The sequence below is a fragment of the Camelus bactrianus genome, chromosome 11 (assembly GCF_048773025.1).
Source record: "Camelus bactrianus isolate YW-2024 breed Bactrian camel chromosome 11, ASM4877302v1, whole genome shotgun sequence".
NCBI classification, from domain to species: domain Eukaryota; kingdom Metazoa; phylum Chordata; class Mammalia; order Artiodactyla; family Camelidae; genus Camelus; species Camelus bactrianus.
The window spans coordinates 24,517,782-24,543,671 of NC_133549.1; the positions used below are offsets into that span (position 1 = coordinate 24,517,782).

General features: G+C 43.3%; 1 protein-coding gene across 1 annotated transcript; it reads right to left on the minus strand.

Moving 5' to 3' along the window:
• Positions 1-11,242: 11,242 nt before the first annotated feature.
• LOC105075217 (carbohydrate-binding protein AQN-1-like) lies at positions 11,243-24,947 on the minus strand. The gene is made up of 5 exons (XM_010962957.1): positions 24,902-24,947; positions 22,471-22,500; positions 21,274-21,409; positions 18,824-19,007; positions 11,243-11,287 (listed from the first exon to the last, which is right to left on the minus strand). Exons 1-5 carry the CDS (start codon positions 24,945-24,947, stop codon positions 11,243-11,245), a joined length of 441 nt encoding a protein of 146 aa, XP_010961259.1.
• Positions 24,948-25,890: the final 943 nt, after the last annotated feature.

A 25,890-nucleotide genomic window follows, 5' to 3' on the forward strand; every position in this document is an offset into this window, starting at 1 on the left:
GCGTCCATCTCCACCCTCTGTGGGCAAAGTGCACCTTGGGTTGTCACAGTCCTGCTGAGGGCTCCCGTCTCTTTCTTCTACCCTTAAAGACTTGATTCGCAACCCTCAACCTCACTTAGCCATCAGCATTTCTCCAGGAGGGAGGCTCGACTCTCTCTGGGTTAGAACAAGGCAAGTAAGGTATAGATCACCAAGAAAACATACTTGGCACACTTTATGCTAGTTTGCTCTGAGCCAGACTGACTCCTTCCTTGATGCCAATGACAGTCAGATCCAAAATCAGTCTTTGAAAAGGCCAAATGGTCAATAAGGGCTATATATATATATATATATATATATATATATATATATATATATATAGCAGGAATATTTTGGAAATTAGTCCCTTGTCAGTTGCATCCTTTGCAAATATTTCTCCCAGTCTATAGATTGGTTTTTCATTTTGTTTGTAACTTCCTTTGCTGTAAAAAAGTTTTTAAGTTTAATTAGATCCCATTTTTGTTTTTATCTCATTACTCCAGGAGACAGATCCAAAAACTATTGTTGCATTTTATGTCAAAGAGTGTTCTGCCTATGTTTTCCTCTAAGAGTTTTATAGTATCCAGTCCCACATTTAGGTCTCTAATTCATTTTGAGTTTATTTTTGTATATGGTGTCAAAGATGTTCTAACTTCTTCTTCTTCTTTTTTTTTTTCACATGTAGCTGTCTAGTTTTCCCAGCACCATTTATTGAAGAGATGGTCTTTTCTCCATTGTATATTCTTGCCTCCTTTGTTGTAGATTAATTGACCATAAGTATGTGGGTTTATTTCTGGACTTTGTATCCTGTTCCATTGATCTATGTGTCTGTTTTTGTCCTAGCACCATACTCTTTTGATTACTGTAGCTTTGTAGTATAGTCTGGAGTCAGGGAGCATACTTCCTCCAGCTCTGTTCTTCTTTCTCAAGATTGTTTTTGGCTATTTGGGGTCTTTTGTGTTTCCACACAAATTTAAAAAATTTTCGTTCTAGTTCTGTGAAAATGCAATTGGTAATTTGATAGGGATTGCATTGTATCTGTAGATTGCCTTGGGTAGTATGGTCATTTTAAGTATATTGATTCTTCCAATCCAAGAACACAATATATCTTTCCATCTGTTTGTGCCATCTTCAATTTCTTTCATCAGTGTCTTATTGTTTTCTGGGTACAAATCCTTTGCCTCCTTAGGTATGTTTATTCCTAGGTATTTTATTCTTTTTTGATGTAATGGTAAATGAGTTTCCTTAATTTCTCTTTCTGATATTTCATTGTTAGTATATAGAAATGCAACAGATTTCTTTATGTTAATTTTGTACCCTGCAAATTTACTGAATTCATTGATGAGCTCTAGTAGTTTTTTGATAGCTGCTTTAAGATTTTATGTGTATACTATGATGCCATCTGCAAACAGTAACAATTTTACTTCTTCTTTTCCAATTTGGATTTCTTTTATTTCCATTTTTTCTCTGAGTACTGTGTCTAGGACTTCCAAAACTATACTGAATAAAACTGGTGAAAAGGGCATCCTTGTCTTTGTCTTAATTTTAGAGGAAATGCTTCAGCTGTTTACTGCTGAGTATGATGTCACTGTGGGTTTGTCATACATGGCATTTATTATGTTCAGGTATGTTCTTTCTATGCTCACTTTCTGAAGAGTTTTTCTTTTATCAAAAGCTTTTTCTGTGTCTATTGAGATGATATTATGGTTTTTATTATTCAATTTGTTAATGTGGTGTATCCTGTTGATTGATTTTTTGATATTGAAAAAATCCTTACATCGCTGAGGTAAATCTTACTTGATCATGGTTTATGACCCTTTTAATGTACTATTATTGGCATCTGCTTGCTAATATTTTGTTGAGGCTTTTTGCATCTATATTCATAAATGATGTTGGCCTATAATTTTCTTTTTGGGGGATACTTTTGGCTGGCTTTGGTATCAGGGTGATGGAGGCCTTGCAGAATGAGTTTGGAAGCGTTACTTGCTCTGCAATTTTTTTGTAATAATTTCAGAAAGATAGGTGTTAGATCCTGTCTAAATGTTTGGTAGAATTCCCCTGTGAAGCCATCTGGTCCTGGATTTTTCTTTGTTGGGAGTTTTAAAATTACTGATTCAATTTCAGTACTAGTAATTGGTCTGTTCATATTTTCTATTTCTTCCTGGTTCAGCCTTTGGAGGTTGTACCTTTCTAAGAAATTTTCTATTTCTTCTAGGTTGTCCATTTTGTTGGCAGTTAGTTGCTCATAGTAGCCTCTTACGATGCTTTGTATTTCTGTGTTGTTGGTTGTAACTTCTCCTTTCTTATTTCTGACTTATTAATCTGGGCCCTCTCTCTCCCTTTTTATCTTGATGAGTCTGGCTAAAGGTTTATCAATTTTATTTATCTTTTCAAAGAATCAGCTTTTAGTTTATTGATTTTTTTCCCTATGTTTTAAGTCTTTCATTTATTTCTTCTTAATGTAAAAAAACAAACAGCCCAATCCAAAAAATGGGCAGAAGACCTAAATAGACATTTCTCCAAGAAGACATACAGATGGCCAACAGGTACATGAAAAGATGCTCAGTATCACTAATTATCAGAGAAATGCAAATTAAAACTACAGTGAGGTGTCACTTCACACCAGTCAGAATGGCCATCATCCCAAAGTCTACAAATACATGTTGGAGAGGGTGTGGAGAAAAGGAACACTCCTACACTGTTGGTGGGAATGTAAATTGATATAGCCATTATGGAGAACAGTAGGGAGGTTCCTTAAAAAACTGAAAATAGAGCTGCCATGTGATGCTGCCGTTCCACTAATGGGCATACATCTAGAGAAAACTCAAACTAGATAATATACATGTACCTTAATGTTCATACTGGCATGATATATTATAGTCAAGGCATGGAAGCAACCTAAATGTCCACCAACAGATGACTGAATAAAGAAGCTGTGGCATATATATATATACACACATACATAGATATAGATATACACACACTACATATTATGGAATATTACTCAGCCATAAAAAGGAGTGAAATAGTGTCATTTACAGCAGCATGGATGGACCTAGAGCTTATCATATTAAGTGGGGTGGGTCACACGGAGAGGGACAGATATTGTATAGTGTCACTGATGTGTGGAGTCGGAAAAGGTGATGCAAATGACCTTGTTTACAAAGCAGAAATAGACTCACAGACGTGGAGAGAAGACTCGCGTTGCCAAAGGGGAAAGCAGAGGGTAGGGATTAACGAGGGGTTTGGGATTGGCATATGTATTGTATATGGAACTGATAGACAATGAGGACCTACTGTATAGCACAGGAAACTGTATTCAGTATCTTGTAATAGATGGCCAATCTCTACAATTCCTATGAATTTCCAAATTAAAGAAACCAAACCACTAAAAAAGGAGTCAAATAGGGAAATTTTTCAGAATAATTCACCCCTCTGATCCTTATAGAAATGGTGATGCAGAAAATGCCTGTCTCTTTCACCCCTGGGGTGTGGTAGGGGTAGATGGTCTAAATGCAGAAGTGACGTAGGTATCTCCAGGTTGCCTTCATCCCACAGAACAGCTACTAAATTGTGTGGGGGTCCTGGCCACACAGAAGTTCTGGAGAGGCAAGGGCCCTTAACCACAGGATAAAGTCACTCATCTCAGCCACCATTGTGGGCTGTGTGTGGATTGGTCCACAACTGATGGAAATGTTGCTCCTATGTTAAAGTCTGGGAAGATTAACATGCTATAGGAATAACATTGCTACATTGGTAATGCCTCTGGAGTCTTTACATTTCATTCACTCTTTCAACTGTTTATTCATTCTTTCATTCATTCATTCACTTATTACATGAAAAAGTAAACTCCCATTCCAGCAGAGACAAACATATTTAAGCAAGAGTGATGTTATGCTATAAATTCCACCCATGGTCTCCCATGGGATGATGGATGTGGCACGAATCAGAGAAAGATCTGTCCTCCTATGGACAGAGTCAGAAAAGGGGTTTCAGATGTGATGAAAATGTTAGTCTTTGGGTAAAATCATGAACTCAAAATTGGGACCATATGCAGCAGGCAGGTGAGTCGGGTAGAGGTGGAAGGATGCATTTCAAGCAGAGGGCAGTGTGGGCAAAGGCTCGGAGCTGCCCAGTGGTCTGGTGGGTCCACAGCTCCGTGTGTGATGGCTCAGCTCAGAGATGGGGCACAGGGGAGAAGAGATGAGAAGGGAGGGGAGTTCCAGCTGTATCAGGAAGGGATTTGAAGTCTGTTTAAAAAGAGTGAACTTTATCCAGAGGCCAGGGGGCCATTGAAGGGTTTTCAGCATGGAATGAAATGGAGTCAGGATGTGTGCTGGATGGTACAGGGGGAACTGGAAGAGACCAAGATGGACACTTTCCCATAAAACCACAATATCAGCAGGGAAAATTCACACCCTGAGCACTCACTTGATAAACGGTATGGCCAGAGTAATTTTGTAACAATTTTTCATCCAGATGATCCAGACACAAGAAGTTTTCAACTTGGGAGGGGTGGAAATCCTTCCAGAAAGGTCTGTGAGTAAACCTCCACAGTCACTAGGCTCTACAACAGAAGAAAGAAGTCCAGGTGCCCAGAAGCAGCACCAGGCCCACGAGGACCTGTGCCGTCCCTGGGCCCCGCACCCCTGCTCATCATCCTCACTCTCCAGTTTCCACACCACAACCCAACACCCACCATCCAAGTCTGATGACGCACAAGACGGTGGTTTTTAGGTTTCACTCTTTTAAGAATTTTAGAAGGACCCATACCATTCCTACAATAAGTAGTAACAACTAAAATTGAAGAATTTAACTATTTTTCACCAAATCATTCTTTATAATCAACAGTATCACCAGAATGGAGGTCACAAAGTGGACAGAGATACCTCATTTCCCTGAAGAACTCTTCCTGACGCAAGCCTGAGAAATAGCAAATAAACAGTTCTCCTGCCCCAAAGAAGCCTGACCTCCTAAAAACATGACAACCCACTCATTGTAAAGACCTGCCGTGATCTCAGGCTCCACATCTGTAAGTGGGGCTGACAACATCACTCTCCTCAGGGAGGTGCAGGCTCTGACGAGCGCATGTTTGTAAGGGGCTCAGCCAGTACCGGGACCCGGACATCACTGGGCAACACAGTCCACCTACAGTCGTCCTGCCTCCACAGGCAGCTCTTCTTCCCTCTGACCCGACCACTCATGATGCCCTCCTGCCCTTGCCCTTCAATGCTCTTGTTTCTGACACTGAAGACCTGACGCCCCTCAGCTCTCCAGACTCCAGCCATCCTCCTGTGACGCCCGATCTGGGAGATGTGACCTCTTTCTCCTTTCCCGAGTCAGGCTGCTCCTGAGTTTGGAGGAGGTGGTGGGGTGGAGAGGAGGGACAGAGTCGGGGTCTTCAGAGGTCTGGAGAGGCTTAATTAGGGACTGCGAAGACTTGAGCAGACTGCTAGATTCAGATACCATGTTCCTTTGGCCAGTGGTGTTCCTGGTCCCTAAGATTTCCTTCTGGAGAAGCCATTTTTACTTCAACTCCAAGCACGTCTCTGTGTGAGGAGGGGAAATGGTGAAATGATACTGTCTGACTTACCTTTACTGAATATAGGTGAAACCAGCATGGCTGAAAGACACCAAAACAGAACAACAATACTGAAAACTGGAAGTTACTGTAAGAGAATGGAAAATGCACAGCCCTGTGAAGAGAGCTGAGTGCCAAGGATGGGGCTGAGCACAAGCTGAGCAGTGTCACTGTCCTCATCCCTGGGGGCAGTCCTGGTCACATGGGGGAAGGGCAGTGGTAGGGTCTTCAAAGACCAGCTCATTCAGCTTGGTGGCCTTGTTTCTCCCCTTCTGTTCAGTGTAAGCCAATAGTTGCAAAAGTCAGTTTTCAGGAGGGTGGCTGACTGTCCAGTTAGCCTGGGAATTTCTGGTCCCAGCGCTGAATTACCCAGGAAACCTTTGAGTCCTGGCCAAACCAAGACAGTTGGTCACCTTACTATGACCTGAACATTTCTTGTACATTCTTTAATGAGACCCATGATGAATTTGATGTTGGAGAAAACATATGAATAGAATTCATAACTGGGGAGAAACGAGCCATCTTAATTTATGGAAGTTTCTCTCTATCAGGGACCTGAGTCAGGTGCTTGGATCAAGGGCCCTGATGTAATCACAGGGCCTCCCAGGGTTGACCTGCCCCATGGCTTATCTTCCTGATGTCCCAGATAGGTACAGATGACCCAGTCACAGCCCTGTGGGCATGAGAGTTGGATAGCTTTGGGCAAATTATTTACTCTCCCTAAACCTCAGTTCATTCATCTGTAAAACGGGAATCTGATGATCACTATCCTTTTGTGTTCTGGAGGATAATCCACACATACATGGCTCAGTGCCCAGGATGGGGGGGGGGTGTCTCTCCATTCAGTTCCTGCCACTGTCAACATTTTAAGATCTTCCTTTTATTTCACAAACTACATGATATCTCTTTCCCCCCAAAATGGAAATCAACAATTGCTCTGGAAACTATTTGACCACAAATGGCAACAAGGACATTGGCTGTCCAACTGCAGGTGGCCTTCCTGAAAACTGAGGAAGCATTGGTTTTGGAAGGCACAGAGGAAAGCTCCCCATACTGGGGTGCTCATCACCAATGCTCTGGAAAATATAAATTCAGGTTTGCCTGAAAGCAGGCCTCAAGTGCAGAACCCTAAAACATCCCCCTCAGTTCCAGTGTCGTCTCTGGACTGGCCCACATCTACAGGGAACCCCTCTGGTTAGATTCTTTGGTCCAGGCTTTAAACACAGAGAACATGCTGTCCTTGAAAGAGTTTGGGACATGTCACCTTCGTGTATTGATGATTTGAACAGAAGACACTTGAGAAACAGCAGATGCAGGAAGGGCTGTGATGTACCCATTTCTACCTACAAGCTGTCCACAAACTTTCCCGTGAGAACAGCGTCCATCCTGTGCCAGGGAGAGAGGACCAGGGGCCCAGGAGGGAGGCTGATGGGGATCTGTGCTCACACCCTGACTGTCTCACCCTTTCCTTCCACTTGGCCATATGCACAGCTCCTAGTCACCGCCCACAGTTGTCTGCAGGAGAGAGGAGGGCGGGGGAGGGGAGGGTCTGGTGGTGGGGCAGCCCTGACCTGAAGTGTGAGGAGCAAAGGTGAGGAGCCAAGAAGCACCTGACAGAGGGCAGGAGAGCAGACAAGTGTGGAGAGGTGAAAAGAGGCACTAAGAATGGAGGAGGAGAAAAGGAGGAAGGACAGAACGGGACAGAGAGAGAGAACGAGGGAGAAGATCAGGGTTTCCCTGAAGAAATGGGTGCCTTTTTCCCTCCCAGCATCCGGAATCAGAGCTGGTCTCACTGCTGAATTCACTGCAGTCCCAGCGCCCAGCCCTCTGTAGGGCGAGTGCCTCTCCCATCAGGACACCCTCAGTCCCTACTGGGAGCTGCTGTTTCCTGCTGTTCATTCCTGAACCTGTGTTGCCGCCACGTTTCAGCCCCTGGGGACAGAGGCAGAGAGACCCCATCTGCTGTGGGGCTTCTCCAGGGGCCCCCGTGTCCCCCTTTGTTGATCCCTCCAACTCAGTTCAAGCCAGGGTCCCCTCTCCGGCACCCACCCAGTCACACCTCAGAAAACACCTCCACAGCAAAGCCACGTCTGATTGACCTCATTCTCGTCTGATCTGCACCCCGCTGCCCCGCAGGACATCCCAGGGTGCGTTTGCTTAAGGCCGGAGGGAAGCAGGGAGGCAGGGAGGCCCATGGATCACACGTCAAACAGGGGGAGTAGAGAACAGAAATGTTTAACAATCAAGGTGGCCTCAGTGCAGGGTCCCAGTCATTCTCATTTGACTCCTCCACCTCCAACCCAGGGTGAGGGAAACAGTTGATTGGAGGGGAGTATCTAGAAGACAGTCACCCCCAGAGTTTCTTGTCTGTAACAGGCCACCTGTACAGAATCCCTAGGCTGGACAGGAAGCAGAGAGGGGCCCAGGACCCAGGGACTCGGGGCCAGGCTTTACCTGTACTGAGCAGCAAGGCCCAAGGGATGGCGCGAGACAGCTCCATCTCAGCAGGCCTGGCAGCAGCCTCAGGAGCGAGCCTGGCCCTGGGCCTGGGCTATATAGACAGCTGCTGCCACCTGGTCCCCGCCCCTCCCCCTGGGGCCCAGGCCAGCAGCGCTGCAGGAGCTCAGGGCCCCGCGGGAGCCCTGGTTCTAGAGGGAAGGGCGGGACCTGCTGTCACCACTCGTCTCCCTCAGACTCTCCCTGTGTCCTCTCTCACCTGGACTGGGAAGTGTGGCCAGTTTCTTCTCCTCCTCTCCTCTGTCTGTGGTCCTGGGTGAAGGGTGACAAGTTGGCCACAGGCCACCGGGCCCTCCTGTTTGGGGACCCTCCCGCCTGGGGTTAAGGTCCAGCACTTCCACCTCTATGAACCTGCGTAAGCCTCACAACAGCTTGGACAGGGGAGGAACGGGGACCCAGAGACCAACGGACAGGCCCACGTCACAGGGTGACAGTGACAGAACCAGGATGAGGTCTGACCTCCTGGCTGCCTGGTGTCTCTGGGAGCCCTCCTGTGTCACTCGGGGCAAAAGCACATAAACAGCCCCCGTCTGCTCTGAGTGAGAGAACTGAGGGGGCAGCTGTGGTACATATCAGCCCGCGTGTGGGCACGTTTACAAGGATGACACCTGTACATGTATATGCTTTTGCTCTATCTATAATATCAAGCCCACAAGGCTCAGGCCACAGAGTGTCACACTTGTAAGAACCCAGCAGAACTGCCTGTGGAAATAGTCTGGTAGGTTCTCAACACATTTTATAAGAGTTTCCATACGGCCCAGCATTCCACTAGGTATTTACCCAAGGAAATGAAAACTTTTGTCCACATAGATACTTGTAAATAAATATTCACAGTAGCACTATTTATGTAGAGACAAAGAATGGAAAAAACCCAAACGTCCATCCACTGGTGAACGGATAAATAAAATGAAATCTGTCCACACAGCAGAAGTCATTGAGCCATAAAGAGGAACAGCAGCCCAACTGCTTCCCAAGAAGCATTACCAATTTCACACCAACCAGGACAACATGAGTGCCCATTTTTCTCACATTAAAAAACTCTGAATTTTACCAAATCTTTCAAAAAATGTTGGTGATTAAAAATGCTCGAAATACAGTCTCTTCAGCAAGTGGTGAGAAAACTGGACAACCACATGTAAATCAGTGACGTTAGAACACTCCATACCGTACACCAAAATAAACTCAAAATTTCTTAAAGACTTAAACAAGGCACTATAAACGTCCTGGAAGCAAACAGAGGCAAAACATTCTCTGACTTAAATCTTAGCAATGTTCTCCTAGGGCGATAGAAATAAAAGCAAAAATAAACAAATTGGACCTAATTAAACTTACAAGCTTTTACACAGCAAAGGAAACTATAAACAAAACAAAAAGACAACATATGGGGAAAAATATTTGCAAACAATGCAACTGACAAGAGCTTAATCTCCAGAATATACAACAGCTCACACAACTTAGAAACAAAAAAACAAACAACCCAATCTAAAAATGGGCAGAAGACCTGAGCAATCAATTCTCCATTGACGACAAATACAACACACATATGAAAAAAAATGCTCAATATCACTAATTATCAAAACTAAAAAACTATCACTAAAAATCAAAATGACAGTAAGGTATCACCTCACACCAGTCAAAATGGCCATCATTTAAAAGTCTACAAAAAAAAAGTCTACAAATAATAAATGCTGGAAAGGTGAAGAGAAAAAGGAGCTCTCCTACTGTTGGTGAGAATGTAAATTAGTGTAACCACTATGGAGGACAGGATGGAGATTCCTTAAAAAACTAAAAATAGACTTACCGTAATATCCAGTAATTCCACTCCTGGGCATAGATCTGGAGAAAACTATAATTAGAAAAGACAAATGCACCCCAATGTTCACAGCAGCACTATTTACAACAGCCAAGACACGGAAACAACCTAAATGTTCATCAACAGAGGAGTGGATAAAAAAGTTGTGCTATACATGTATGTATATACATACACACAGCTATAAAAAAAAAAAAGACTAAAATAATGCCATTTGCTGCAACATGGATGGACCTAGAGATCATTATTCTAAGTGAAGTAAGCCAGAAAAAGAAAGAAAAAGACCGTATGATATCACTTATGTGTGGAATCTAAAAGACACAGATGAACTTATTTACAAAACAGAAACAGACTCACAACAAAGAAAACACTTACAGTTACCAGGGGGGAAAGAGAGTGGGAAGGGAAAAATTGGGAGTTCGTGATTTGCAGATACTAACTACTATATATAAAATAGATAAACAACAAGTTTATACTGTATAGCACAGGGAACTATATTCAATATCTTGTAGTAACCTTGCAGTAACCTAGAATGGAAAAGAATATGATAATGAATATATGTATGTATATGCATGACTGAAACTACACTGTACATCAGAAATTCACACAACATTGCAAACTGACTATATACTTCAATAAAAAATAAAATAAAATAAAATGGACATAAAATATGCCCAAATATTATCTTTTTTTTTAAATGGGCATTTCTCCAGTTGCCTGAGGGTTTGGCCTCTTTTCCTATGTTTCTAGTCCAACTATAGCTCTTTTTTTTTTAAATCCCTGTTAATCCAAATCTTTTGGCAAATTTTCTATTACTATTGCATCGTTCGTCTTTCTTCATGGTTTGTAGAAGACTCCCTGTACTTTCCAACCCATATCTCTATTGCAGAGGCCCTAATGGGTTCACAATGTGAAGGAATTTCTACATCAGGTACAGCACAGGGAAACTACTTGAGCCATCTGGTCACTCAGACCTCTCCTGGCTGATAAATGGAGGAGGAAGCAAACAGGGAAGTTTTCTCTCTCTGAATATAATGCTAATTCTGCTTCAGTGGTTAAGCTCCTAGTGAATACCGATATAAAATGCAGTATTACCTCACAGTTCTCCAGTCTAGAATCTCCCTTTCCTAATCTTTGCAAGATACTCCTTACAGTACCTTACCCTCAAAACACTCCCTGGCCCTGGTCTGTAGGGAGGACAAAGGGTCTCCCCAGTTGGGTGAATGTCCAGATGGAGCAAACAGGGGAACCATGGGGAGAAGGCAGCTCCTCATCCTCCATCCCAGCCCAAGGAGCCTGCCTGCAGCTCCAGCGTGTCAGGCCCGCTCCTCCCAGCAGCGTCCAAGCAGGGCTGTGGCCGCCTGGGGAGAAAAAGCAAGCACAGTCCTTTTGCCAGGGGACACTCAGGAATAAAAGTCCTAGGTTACTAAAGTCACAACATCCTCTGGGGGATACCTATAGGTCAACAGCAGATTTTAAGGTTTTTGTGTCCCTCGGATGTTTGTCCCCAAATGTCACACTAGTTTCTGAGGGCCCTGAACCAGCCCAGTTTCTCCCCTTCTAGGCTCCTCCCTGTGCACGGCCCCTGCCCCTCCTTCCTCTCCTCCGTGAGATGCAGCAGTTGTCTCCACTTTGCCCCTGAGTGTCCTCCACCCCGTCAGAGCTTCCCAGCCACTCTCTCTCTGCACCGTCCCCTGGATGGGTGTTCTCTCCTCCCCAGCACCAGGCTCTCACTCTCACGGAAGGACTGAAGGGTGTGTTGGGCAGTGTGTAAGCTGCCCCCGAGCATGGATTCCCTCCGTGTTGACAGAGAACCACAATTTCATTCAGTTTCTGTTCCCGCCTGCCTGTCCCATGGGCCTTGGGAGAAGCTGAGCCCAGACCCAGCTCTGAGAACTGGCCTCAGTGGTGGAGGAGGTGGTGTGAGCGCCACCAGGAGGCTCCCTGTCCTGCTCAGTGATGGTGCAGGAAGGAGCATGTCCCCCAAACAGGCCAGTGAAGTGAAGGAAAGGTCTGGCTGCAGGGGAGCGGGGACATGTCTGCTCTCTGCTTCCTACCAGCTGAGAGTGAAGCCAGCTCACAAGGGAGGCAGAGCAAGAGGATGGCGGGGATGCCAGTCCAGAGCCACCGGGCACCTTCACCCCCAAAGCCTGCACTCTCCCAGCCGCAGGGTCATCCCCTGGCCTTGATGTTTAAGGCATTTGAGACGGGTTTTCAGTCACATGCAGCGCAAAACATCCTTACTTCTTCAACATCCGATGAATTCTGGGACAGAAAGTCCTTCTAAAATTTTGTAGAGTCTTAGCAGAATAAGAACTGTCTTCCGTTTGAGCCCCACACGCTGAGCAGAACTGCTCTGGCTCTGATCTTTTGTGGAGAAAAGGCTAAAATTGTTAAACCCTGAATACAATGTTGACTAAAGGTGATGATAGCCATTCTTTCTTGCTCTTAAAACTTCCATGGAATTGCTTTTGAAGTTTCAACTGTAAGTTAGATGTTTGCCTGAGTTTTTTTTTTATAGTTGAGCTTTGTGACATTAAGCTTGTTTTCTTCAGCGAGTAGTTTCTAAGAGTTTGTTTATAGCATTAATAGCAATTGCATTTTCTTGATCTTTTTTCTGTATCTTTTGAGGTATTAATGTGGATATTAGTTTTATTCTATTAATCTGAGAAATTATATTAATAGATTTTCTAATTTGAGTTGTCTTTCTTCCTTATGATAAATAATTACTTTTTATGAATATTTTATACTACTAAATTCAATTTGCTAAAATTCTATCATAGTCTATTTTATTTTATCTTGTGTTTGCATCTATGTTCATAAATTGAGGAGGAGGGTATAGCTCAAGTGGTAGAGCACATGCTTAACATGCACATGGTCCTGGGTTCGATTCCCAGGACCTCCTCCAAGAATAAATAAATAAATGAACCTAATTACCTCCCCCTCCCCTGCAAACCAAAACAAATCAAACAAACATAAATTAGATTGCCAGAAGTTTCTTTCCTATACTGACATTACCCATTACTCATATCAGATCGTAGTTACATCAGATTATTGTAAATTTGTAGTATTTTGAATAAGATTAAGATGATTGAAGACAGTGATGTTTCCTTGTAAAATTGTCTGCAACTATGGTCTTTTGGAGTAGAAATCTTTATGTTCACTCAATGGATACTTTTCAAGGCCTCTGTCATCATATTGATTATAAGACCACTATATTACTTTTTTCTCCGTTTTTATTAAGGTATAATTGACCTAGAGTACTGCATGAATTTAAGATGTACAGCATATGATTTACCTTACATGCATCATGGAATGATGATCATGGTAAGTCTGGTGAACATTCATCATCTCACATAGAGAACTAAAGTAAATAGGAAAAAAAGTTCTTTTTAACATGTGATGAGAACTCTTGGGAATTACTCTCTTAACAACTTTCATATGTAACACAGAGCAGTGTTGATTATATTTATCATGTTGTTCATTACATCCCTAGTTCATATTCATCTTAAATCTGGGAGTTTGAACTTTCGGATTCCAATTATCCAATTCCCCTCCTCCATACCCATCACCTATGGTAACCATTAATCTGATTTCCTTTTCAGTGAGTTTGGTTTTGAATTATAATTAACCTACAATACTATGTTAGCTTCTAGTATGCAATATAGTGATTCGGTATTTCTATACATGTCAAAATGCCCTATGATAAGCCTAGTTACAGTGCCACCATTGAAAGTTATTACATAATTATTGACTGTGTTCCTACACTGTAAACTCCATCCCCTTGACTCATTTATTTTGTAACTGAAGTTTGTACATCTTACTCTTCCTCACCTTTTTCTTTCCTCCCCCTACCTCTCCCCTCTCTGGCAACCACCTGTTTGCTTTCTGTACTTATAACTCTGTGCCTGTTTTATGTTTGTTCATTTTTTTGTTTTTAGATTCCATATGTAAGAAAAAGCATACAGTATTTGTCTTTCTCTGTCTTATTTCATTAGCATAATACCCTCTAGTTTCATCCACGTTGTCGAAAATGACAAGATATCATTCTTTTTTTAAAAAATCAAGGTAGAGTTGATGTATAATATTATATAAATTTCACAACATAGTGGTTCACAATTTTTAAAGGTGATAGTCCATTTATAGTTCCTACGAAATGTTGACTACATTCCCCATGTTATATTATATATCCTTGTGGTTTATTTATTTATACATAATAGTTTGTACCTCTTAATTCCCCTATCTCCTTCTCTCTTCTCACTGGTAACTGTTCTCTTTATCTCTTAGTCTATTTCTTTTTTGTTATATTCACTAGTTAGTTTTAGGTTTTAGATTTCACATATAAAAGAAATTATATAGTATTTGTCTTTTTCTGCCTGACTTATTTCACTTAGCATAATAACCTGCTAGTACATCCATGTTGTTGCAAATGACAAATATTTATTCTTTTTTATGGCTGAGTAGTATTCCATTGTGTATATATACATATAATCACGTCTTCTTTATTCATCTGTTGATGGATACATTTTGCTTCCATATCTTGGCAATTGTAAATAATGCTGCTATGAATGCTGGAGTTCATGTATCTCCTTCTTTAGTGTTTTTATGTGGGTTTTTAGCTGGAATAATATCCAGGAGATGAATGCTGGGCCATATGGTAGTTCTATTTTTAGAAATACCTTCATACTATTTCTCATAATAGCTGCATCAATTTACATTCCCAACAATGTAAGAGGGTTTCCTTTTCTCCACATCTTTGCCAACATTTGTCATTTGTTGTCTTTTTATGATAGCCATTCTGAAATGTATGAGGTGATATCACTTTGTGGTGTTAATTTCCATTCCTTTGATAGTTAAACAATGTTGAACATCTTTTCATGTGCTTGTTGGCCATCTGTATGTCTTCTTTGAGAAAATGTCTATTCAGATCTTTTCCCATTTTTTAATTAGGTGGTTTGTTTTTGATATTGAGTTAAATGAGTTGTTTATATATTTTGGATGTTAATGACTGATGGTCATATCATTGCAAATATTTTCTCCCCTTCAATAGATTGCCTTTTTGCTTTGTTGATGGTTTCTTCTCCTGTGTAAAGGATTTTAAGTTTAATTATGTGTCCTAAGTTTTTTTAGCCATTTTAATGTAAGTATAATAAATTTACAATTTTGTGTTAGTTTCAGGGGTATAATAAAGTGATTCAATTAAATAAATATATAAAATATATATAATTTTCAAATTCTTTTCCATTATAGGTTGTTACAAAATATTGAACTTAGTTCCCTGTGCTATACAGTGAGCCCATGTTGTTTATTTTATAGTAGTGTGTACATGTTAATTTTTTGCTTTTATATCTTTGATTTGGGAGACAGATCCAAAAAGTATTGCTAGGATTTGTGTCAAAGAATGTTCACCATTTCTTCACGGTTTCTAGTATTACATTTAGGTCTTTAATCCATTTTGAATTTACTTTTGTTTTTGGTGATAGTGAATGTTCTAATTTTATTCTTTTACATCCAGCTTTCCCAGCAGCACTTATTGAAGAGACTGTCTTTTCTCCATTGTATATTCTTGCCTCCTTTGTTGTAGATTAATTGACCATAAGTGTGTCAGTTATTTCTGGGCTCACTATTCTGTTCCATTTATCTATGTTTTTTGGTGTGTGCCAGTCCTATACTGTTTTGATTACTATAGCTTTGTAGTATAATCTGAAGCTAAGGAATGTGATTACTCCAGTTCTGCTTTTTTTTTTTTTTTTCTTAAGAATACTTTCTCAATTCAGGATCTTTTTGTTTCAATGCAAATTATAAAATTATTTGTTCTACTTCTGTGGAAAATGCCCTGGTTATTTGATAGGGATTTCACTGATTCTGTAGATTGCCTTGGGTATTACAGTCATTTTAACAATATTAATTCTTCCAATCCATGAAGATGGTATATCTGTCGATCTCTTTGTGTCATCTTCCATTTATTTCATTGAAGTGTTATAGTTTTTTGAGTACAAGTCTTTTACTGTCTTAGGTATATTCCTAGGTATTTTACTTTTTTTCATGTGATTGTGAATGGGATTGTTTTCTCAATTTCTCTCTCTGATAGTTTGTTCTTAGAATATAGAATGCAACAGATTTATGTGTAATGAACTTTGTATCCTGAAACTTTAGCAAATTCATTGATGAGCTCTAGTCAGTGTTGAGTTGTATCTTTAAGATTTTCTATGCATACTATCATGTCATGTATAGTGGCAGTTTTACTTCTTCCTTTCCAATTTGGTTTCCTTTTATTTCTTTTTCTTATCTGATTGTGATGGCTAAAAATTCTAAAACTATGCTGAATAAAAGTGGTGAGAGTGGGCATCCTTGCCCTGTTCTGCCCTTAGAGGAAATACTGTCAGCTTACCACTACTGAGTATGATGTTAACTGATGACCTTTATTATGCTGAGGTGTTGAGGTAGAATCCCTCTATACCCACTTTGTTGAAAGTTATATTTCCTTATAAAACTGTCAGGAACTATGCTTTTTTGAGGCCAAAATCTTTGAATTACTAATTCCACTTTTTAGGTAAACAAGAAATACTTCTTGAATAAAAGATTGAATGAATGAGTGAATGAATAAAACATTTACTTTTAAATAAATCTTTCTTATTACCCTTGTTTTCCTGAGACTATTTTTTAAAGCTGTTTCAGGTTCAGAGCAAAACCGAGAGGGAGGTACAGAAATTTGCCACATATCTCATACATATTTCATGCCCCCACATGCATCACCATCACTCACCAGAAAGGTGCATTTGTTACAACTGATAAATCTAAACTGAAACATCATAATCACCTGAAGTCCACTGTTTACATTAGGGTTCACTCTTAGTGTTGAACTTATTATGGGTTTGGACAAAAGTTTAATAACATATGTTCATCCTGAAAATGTCACACAGAATATTTCCACAACCTTAAAAATCTTCTGTGCTCCAGGTATTCATCACTTCTCCCAACCCATAGCAACCACTGACCTTTTTAGTGTCATCATGTTTTACTTTGTCTAGAACGTCAAATAGTTGGATCCATAGAAGGGCTTTCAAGAAGCGTGAAAAAGGAATCAGACTCTGTTTAAATGCCTGTGCCAGAGGGTGGAGGGTGAAGTGGAAGAGACCAAGATGGAATCTTTCTTAGAATCTACAACAACATCAGCAAAGATACCCTCAACATTCATTTTGGAAAAGAAAAATCCCATCATGACGTTCTGAGTTATTCTCTTCAGGATGATCCAGACATTGGCAGTGTTTTTCCAAAGGGAGTTGATGACCCTCCCAGTGTTTGCAAAGAGACCCCCAAACCACCAGCTCTCTAAAGAAAACAGTTCAGGGTCTCTCTAGTCCTGTGGGGGTTGTGTGATTCAGAAGGATGCTATGCTTTCTGACCCTTCTAACATCATGTTCTTCCATAAAATACAACATAGAAACCTGAGTCTGATAATGTCACAAATAATGTGGGCTTTTATCTTTTACTCTTTTCAGAACTTTTTAAGAGAATGTAATGTAGTACAATTTATAGTTGGCTAGCGGGAACACATCCTCACCAAAAATCTTTTATCATTAACTACATGGCCAGAAAGTCAAGCAGAAGGCCTGGATAGCCTCCCATGTCTGTATCTGTAGAAGTTTTTCTAGTGCAGGCAAGGGAAATAGCAGATAGGCAACCCTCTTGCCCCAAGACAGGCCTCAGACAAATGAGAATCCCTCTTATTTTAGAGGCCTTTGGAAGGGGTTTCAACCAATCTCACTAATGCCTGAAGCTCCAACCCTGTGAAATGAGGTTTTGCAAACTAAAAAAAAAATAATAATAATAATGATAATAATAATAATAAAATCCAGACTCAGGCAAAGAGACTTTATTCAAAATGGCTATAGCAATAAGCAGAATGATCCAACTACAAGACTGACAAATACGTAAAGCTCAGGAGTAAGCACTCTTTCCTTGCAGGGAAGACACAGAAGGCTGGAAAGGACAGAGGAGACTGGATGAGTTGAGTTCAGCGGGTGTGATCAGACAAGTGAGCAGGAGAAATCTCTCCTTGTGGTCAGTTGATTCCGGAAGAGTCTCCAAAGAACATTGTTCTCATTGGCAATGCTTGTTTACCCTACGCTTGAGGCAAAAATCACTGACCTGTGGGATGGAGAGCAGCTTAAATAGAGTTTGGTTAAGTCAATTTAACAAGTATTTTTTTCAACTTAATGAGTGGGGGAAAGATAAGCTAACATTGGATATAAAATACACAATTTTGAAGGACTGTGTCTGGCTTCCCTGGAATACACACACACACACACACACATATACACACACACACATATATATAGAGACACACACACATATATATACACACATACATAATATCTATAGAGCAAACAAAATACACATTTTGTATAGTATAGTATACATTTACATTCTACTATATCTATATATACCTGCTATATATCAATATACATGCTATAAGTCTACGTATATGCTAAATACATACTTTCTGTATGGTATTCTATGTGTATTACACACTTTAATTATATATACTAAAAATACCTAAAGTTTGATTATAAGATCAAAAAAGGAAAATTTTATATTTAGGAGGAATATGGGACACAGTCAAATCAAAAAGTAAAATTTGTAAAAGCATTTTCATATGGCTCTTCCCAATACCAGTATCTTAGATGCAGAAATGCTGGGATCCAAGTAGTGTATGTTTCTGGAGAAGACCACTGGGTCACACTGACTCTCACTCACTCAGTGAAGGTGAAGTAGAACTTTGATTCAGCCTGTCAACCTTCATCTGAATAGCCACATGCCCAACTTGACACACAGCCATGCACGGAATGGAGAGGGCACATTAGCGGGGCCCCTGGCCCATCCTACCTACCTACTGGCTCACCATAGAAATAAACATCAAGAGAAGGTGGTGGGTGGTTGCATTTTCTGCGGTACTTGACAGTCATGACATTGAAAGAAGATTGATATTTGATGGCTACACCTCCACAGATCTTCCCATAGCTCTTAGCCCCTGGCAGTCCGTCTTGGATTTCCAAATATTCTTTATTACAATTGAGTCTGTTGGGGCAGAGGAAAGGCAGGCATCAGTGTTTGGAATCGTGGTCCCTCCTGCAGGCAGCTTCCCCGACCTGGGCCTGGACACAATCATACAGCTTTGCTCACGAGACATTCCAGGCCTGGTGCCACAGGGAAGGAGAGTCATTATTCTGAATAGATGACAGTCACCCAGGACGCCCTCCACCTGGGCTGCAGGTGACTTCCTCATGTCCTGGGAAGCCCTCTTTAGGGCTCAGGGAAGTCCAGGCAGGACTTTGGGATCAGGAGCCACTGTCCTTCAGGCCCCTTAAGCATCAGAATAGAGACAACCCTGTGGAATGTTTTCTTGGGCAACAGCCACTGTGTCAGGTGAGGGTCCCTGACAGGAGTGTGTGATACCACTCCTGTTTCACCCTCCGCATCCTTGTCAGATGTGGCCCCGCAACCCCAGATTGGCCTCCAGGACCAGCAGAGGGGAGAGAGGCGTCCATCTCCACCTCCTGTGGGCAAAGTGCACCTTGGTTTGTCACAGTCCTGCTGAGGGCTCCCGTCTCTTCTCCTCATCAAGACCTGATTCCCAGCCTGTCATCCACCAGCATGTCTCCCACACAGGAGGGAGGACCAGTCCTCTCTGGGTTCAGACAAGACAGGGAAGGCACATCTCACTAGGACACATATTCGGCACCCTTTATACTAGCTTGCTCTTAGACTGATTCCTTCCTTGGTGTTAACAAGGTTAGATCCAAAATCAATCTTTGAAAAAGTCAATGGGATAATAAGGAGAAAATTTCAGAATAATCAATCCTTCTGACCCTTATACAAAAGGTGATGCAGAAAATACCTGACTCCTTCACCCATGGGGTGTGGTTTGGGTAGATAGTCTAAGCCCTGTTGTGAAGCAGGCATTTCTAGGTTGTCCTCCTCCCACAGAGATGCTCCTGCACCTAATGGGAGTCCTGACCCCGTGGAGGGTTTAGAGGGGTAGGGGTCCTTAGTCTCACAAGATAACCACACACATCTCAGCCACCACTCTGGGCTGTCTCACTCGGTCTGCAATTGTTGGAGATGTGGCTTCTCTGTTAAGATCTTTGAGAATGAATCTGCTATAGAAATGCTGTAACTTATTGCCACAGTGTTAATACCTTCTGGGAACTTAACATTCCATCCACTCTTTCAACCGTTTATTTGTTCTTTCAATCATTCATTCACTCATTAGTTTAAAAAAAAAAAAAAAGACTCTGATGGACCCGGAGATTGTCATTGTAAGTAAAGTTAAGCCAGAAAGAAAAAGAAAAATACCATATGATATCACTTATAGATGCAATCTTAAAAAAAAAAAAAAAAAAAGACAAACGAACTTATTTACAAAACAGAAACAGAATCACAGACATAGAAAACAAACTTATGGTTACCAGGAGACGCAGGGGCTGGAATGGGATAAATTGAGAGTTCGAGATTTGCAGATACTAATGACTGTATATAAAAGAGATAAACAAGTTTATACTGTACAGCACAGACAACTAGAGCCAATATCTTGTAGTAACTTATAATGAAGAAGAATATGAAAACAAATATATGTACATAAAAGTATGACTGAAACATTGTGCTGTACACCAGAAATTGACACAACATTGTAAACTGACAATACTTCAACAACAAAAAAATTGGATTTCTTAAAAAAAAAAAAAAAGGACTCCTATTCCAGGAAGGACAAACACAGATATGGGCAGGAATGATGCTATACTGTAAAATCCACCCGGAGTTTTGCATGGGGTAGTTGATGAGGCACAAATCAGAGAAAGATCTGTTCTCCTGTGGACAGAGTCATAATAGGGGTTGCAGATCTGATGGGAAAATTTGTCCACAGGTGAAACCATAAAATACAAAATGAGGCCCCTATGCAGCAGGTAGGTGAGTCTGGAAGAGATGGAAGGATGCATTCCAGGCAGAGGGGATGGTGTGAGCAAAGGCTCGGAGCTGCCCAGTGGTCTGGTGGGTCCACAGCTCCGTGTGTGATGGCTCAGCTCAGAGATGGGACAGAGGAGAGAAGAGATGAGAAGGGAGGGGAGTTCCAGCTGTATCAGGAAGGGATTTGAAGTCCGTTTAAAAAGAATGAACTTTATCCAGAGGCTAGGGGGCCATTGAAGGGTTTTCAGCACGGAGTGAAATGGAGTCAGAATGTGTTTAGATGTGTGCTGGATGGTACAGGGGGACCTGGAAGAGACCAAGATGGACACTTTCCCATAAAACCACATCAGCAGGGAAAACTGACAGCCTGAGCACTCACTTGATAAATGGAATGGCCAGTACAATTTTATAAGCAGGTTTCATCTGGATGGTCCAGACACAAACAGTTTTCCACCCGACATAGCTGGAGATCCTCCCAGAAAGGTCTGTGAGGACACCCCCACAGCCTGAAGAGCCTACGACAGGAGAAAGGGCTCAGGTGCCCAGAAGCAGCACCAGGCCCACGAGGACCTGTGCCGTCCCTGGGCCCCACACCACTGCTCATCATCCTCACTCTCCAGTTTCCACACCACAACCCAACACCCACCATCCAAGTCTGATGACGCACAAGACGGTGGTTTGCAGGTTTCACTCTTTTTTAAAGAATTTTAGAAGGACCCATACCATTACTGCAATATGTAGTAACAACTGAAATTGAAGAATTTAACTATTTTTCATCAAATCATTCTTTATAATCAATAGTATCACCAGAATGTAGGTCAGAAAGTGGACACAGGTACCTCATTTCTTTCTCCCTGAAGAACTCTTCCTGATGCAAGCCTGAGAAATAGCAAATAAACAATTCTCCTGCCCCAAAGAAGCCTGACCTCCTAAAAACATGACAACCCACTCACTGTAAAGCGTGACAGGGAGGGAGGACCTGCTCCGTGATACCTCAGCTCCACATCTGTAAGTAAGGGTGAAAACACCACTCTCCTCAGGGAGGTGCAGGCTCTGATGAGCGCATGTTTGTAAGGGGCTCAGCCAGTACCGGGACCCGGACATCACCGGGTAACACAGTCCACCTACAGTCGTCCTGCCTCCACAGGCAGCTCTTCTTCCCTCTGACCCGACCACTCGTGATGCCCTCCTGTCCTCTCCCTTCAATGCTCTTGTTTCTGACCCTGAAGACCTGGCGCCCCTCAGCCCTCCAGACCTCAGCCATTTGGAGGAGGCTCCATCCTCCTGTGACACCCGCTCTGGGAGATGTGACTCCTTTCCCGAGTCAGGCTGCTCCTAAATTTGGAGGAAGTAGTGGGTAGAGAGGAAGAACAGAGAGGGGGTCTACAGAGGTCTGGAGAGGCTTAATTAGGGACTGCTAAGACTGGAGCAGACTGTTAGATTCAGATACCATGTTCCTTTGGCCACTGGTGTTTCTGGTCCGTAAGATTTCCTTCTGGAGAAGCCATTTTTACTTTAAGTCCAAGCACGTCTCTGTGTGAGGAGGGGGATGGTGAAATAATATTGTCTGACTTACTGCTGTTCCGTGCAGTTGAAACCAGCGTGGCTGAAAGACACCAAAACAGAGCAGCAAACTGAAAACTGGAAGTTACTGATGGGTCAAAAGAAGAGAATGGAAAATGCACAGCCCTGTGAAGAGAGCTGAGTGCCAGGGATGGGGCTGAGCACAAGCTGAGCGGTGTCACTGTCCTCATCCCTGGGGACAGTCCTGGTCACATGGGGGAAGGGCAGTGGGAGGGTCTTCAAAGACCAGCTCATTCAGCTTGGTGGCCTTGTTTCTCCCCTTCTGCTCAGTTTAAGTCAGTATTCCCACTCTGGAGCCAGAGTTGGAAAATTCAGCTCTCAAGAGGGTGACCGATTTGTCCAAAGAGCCTGGGAATTTCTCATCTCAGCTCTGAACAACACTTCTCCCATAAACGAAGACCGTTGGCCACCCTAAAATAGCCTAAACATTTCAAATAATTTTTTAATGAGATCCGTGATGAATTTGATGTTGGAATAAACACACTGAATACAATTTTCAGCTGAAGAAAATGAAGCTTCTTCGTTTATGGACAATTCACTATTTCAGGGACCTGAGTCAGGTGCTTGGATCAAGGGCCCCGACTGTAATCACAGGGCCTCCCACTGCTGACCTGCCCCGTGGCTTATCTTCCTGATGTGACAGATTGGCACAGGCAGCCCTGGATCATAGATCTGTGGGCATGAGAGCCGGATGGCTTTAGGCAAAATGTTTACTCTCCTAAGCCTCAGTCCATTCATCTGTAAAATGGGAATTTAATAGTATCTGCCTCATTGGGTCCTGAGGATAATCCACACATACATGGCTCAGTGTCCAGCTCAGGGCAGTTGGGGGGGGGGTCTCCACTAAGTTACCTGCCATGTCAGCATTTTAAGATATTCATTTTATTTCATAAACTAGATGATACTTCTTTCCTCAGTAAATTAGAAATCAACATATGCTCTGGAAACTATTTGACCATAAATGTCAACCAGGACACTGGATGTCCAGCTCCAGGTGGCCTTCCTGAACATTGAGGAAGCATTGGTATTGGGGGGCACAAAGGAAACTTTCCCCATCAAGTCTCCTTGGAAAGATAAAATCAAGGTTTTCCTGACAGCGGACTGCAAGCGCAGAAGACTAAAACACCCTCATCACTTCAAGTGCTGTCGCTGGACTGGACCCACATCCGTAGGGTACTCCTCTTGTCAGGCTCTTTGGTCCAGACCTTAAGCACAGAGAAAATGTCCCCCCTGAAGAACTGTAGGACATGTCACTTTGAAACACATCACCTTTGCATACTGATGGTTTGAACTGAAGACACTTGAGAAACAGCAGATGCAGGAAGGGCTCTGATGTACCCATTTCTACCTACAAGCTGTCCACAACCTTTCCCATGAGAACAGTGCCCGGCCTGTACCAGGGAGAGAGGACACAGGAGGCGGGAGGGAGGCTGACGGGGATCTGTGCTACACCCTGACTGTCTCCCCCTTTCCTTCCGCTCAGCCCCGCACAGATCCTACTCACTGACCCGCAATTGTCTGCAGGAGAGGAGAGAGGAAAGGAGGGGCTAGTGATGGGGCAGCCCCTGACTTGAGGAATGAGGGGCAAAGTCAAGCAGGCAAGAAGTCATTGGGGGAGGGCAGGAGGAGCAGAGTGAGGAGAGATGAAAAGAGGAGCTGGAGCAGAAAAGGAAGAGAAGGAAAAAGACAGAACTGGACACAGAGAGAGAGGAAGTTTTCCCTGAAGAAATGGATGCCTTTTTCCCTCCCAGCATCTGGAATCAGAGCTGGTCCCCCTGGTGAATTCACTGCAGTCCCAGTGCCCAGCCCTCTGTAGGGCGAGTGCCTCTCCCATCAGGACACCCTCAGCCCCTGCTGAGGGCTGCTGTTTCCTGCTGTTCATCCCTAAACCTGTGTTGCCACCATGTCTCAATCCTTGGGGACAGAAGCAGAGTACCCCAATCCTCTGCAGGGCTTCCCTAGGGGCCCCCATGTCCCCTTTGGATGACCCCTCCAACTCAGCTCAAGCCACGGCACCCACCCAGTCACACCTCAGAAAACACCTCCACAGCAAAACCACGTCTGACTGACCTCATCCCCATTGATCTGAGCCCCACTGCCCTGCAGGACATCCCAGGGTGCATTTGCTTAAGGCAGGAGGGAAGCAGGGAGCCAGGCAGGCCCATGAAACATATGTCTAATGAGGGACAGTGGAGCCCCAAAATATTTTAAAATCCCAAGGTGGCCTCAGCCCGGGTCATGGTCATTCCCATGTGTTCCTCCTCCAGCCGAGGGTAAGGAAGGCATCTTATTGGAGGAGAGTACCTTGCAGATCATCACCCGCAGAATCTCTTTGTGGGCAACAAGCCACCTGTACAGAATCCATAAGGTGAACAGGAAGCAGAGAGGGATCCAGGAGCCGGGGACTCGGGGCCAGGCTTTACCTGTACTGAGCAGCAAGGCCCAAGGGATGGCGCGGGACAGCTCCATTTCAGCTGGCCTGGCAGCAGCCCCAGGAGCGAGCCTGGCCCTGGGCCCAGGCTATATAGACAGCTGCTGCCACCTGGTCCCCGCCCCTCCCCCCGGGGCCCAGGCCAGCAGCGCTGCAGGAGCTCAGGGCCCCGAGGGAGCCCTGGTTTCAGAGGGAAGGGCGGGACCTGCTGTCACCACTCGTCTCCCTCAGACTCTCCCTGTGTCCTCTCTCACCTGGACTGGGAAGCGTGGCCAGTTTCTTCTCCTCCTCTCCTCTTTCTGTGGTCCTGGGTGAAGGGTGACAAGTTGGCCACAGGCCACCAGGACCTCCTGTTTGGGGACCCTCCCGCCTGGGGTTAAGGTCCAGCACTTCCACCTCTATGAACCTGCGTAAGCCTCACAACAGCTTGGACAGGAGAGGAACGGGGACCCAGAGACCAAGGGACAGGCCCACGTCACAGGGTGACAGTGACAGAACCAGGATGAGGTCTGACCTCCTGGCTGCCTGGTGTCTCTGGGAGCCCTCCTGTGTCACTCGGGGCAAAAGCACATAAACAGCCTCCCGTCTGCTCTGAGTGAGAGAACTGAGGGGGCAGCTGTGGTACATATCAGCCCGTGTGTGGGCGTGTCCCTAAGGAGGACACCTGCACACATGTCCACTTTCTTCCTATATTTATAATATCAAGACCACATGGCTCAGTCCATGTGGGACCAAGGAGAGTGTCCCAGTTATAAGAATTGCTTGTTGGACTAGGCTGGCAGTTTCTCAACAGTTTACCAGGGTTTCCACAGGGCCAGCATTCCACTAGGTATTTATCCACAGAAACGAAAATGAATGTCCACACAGAAAATTGTGCATGAATATTTACTGCAACATTATTCATAAGAGTCAAAAAACGGCACAACCCAAATGTTCATCCACTGATGAATGGATAAATAAAGCATGGCCTGTCCATACGAG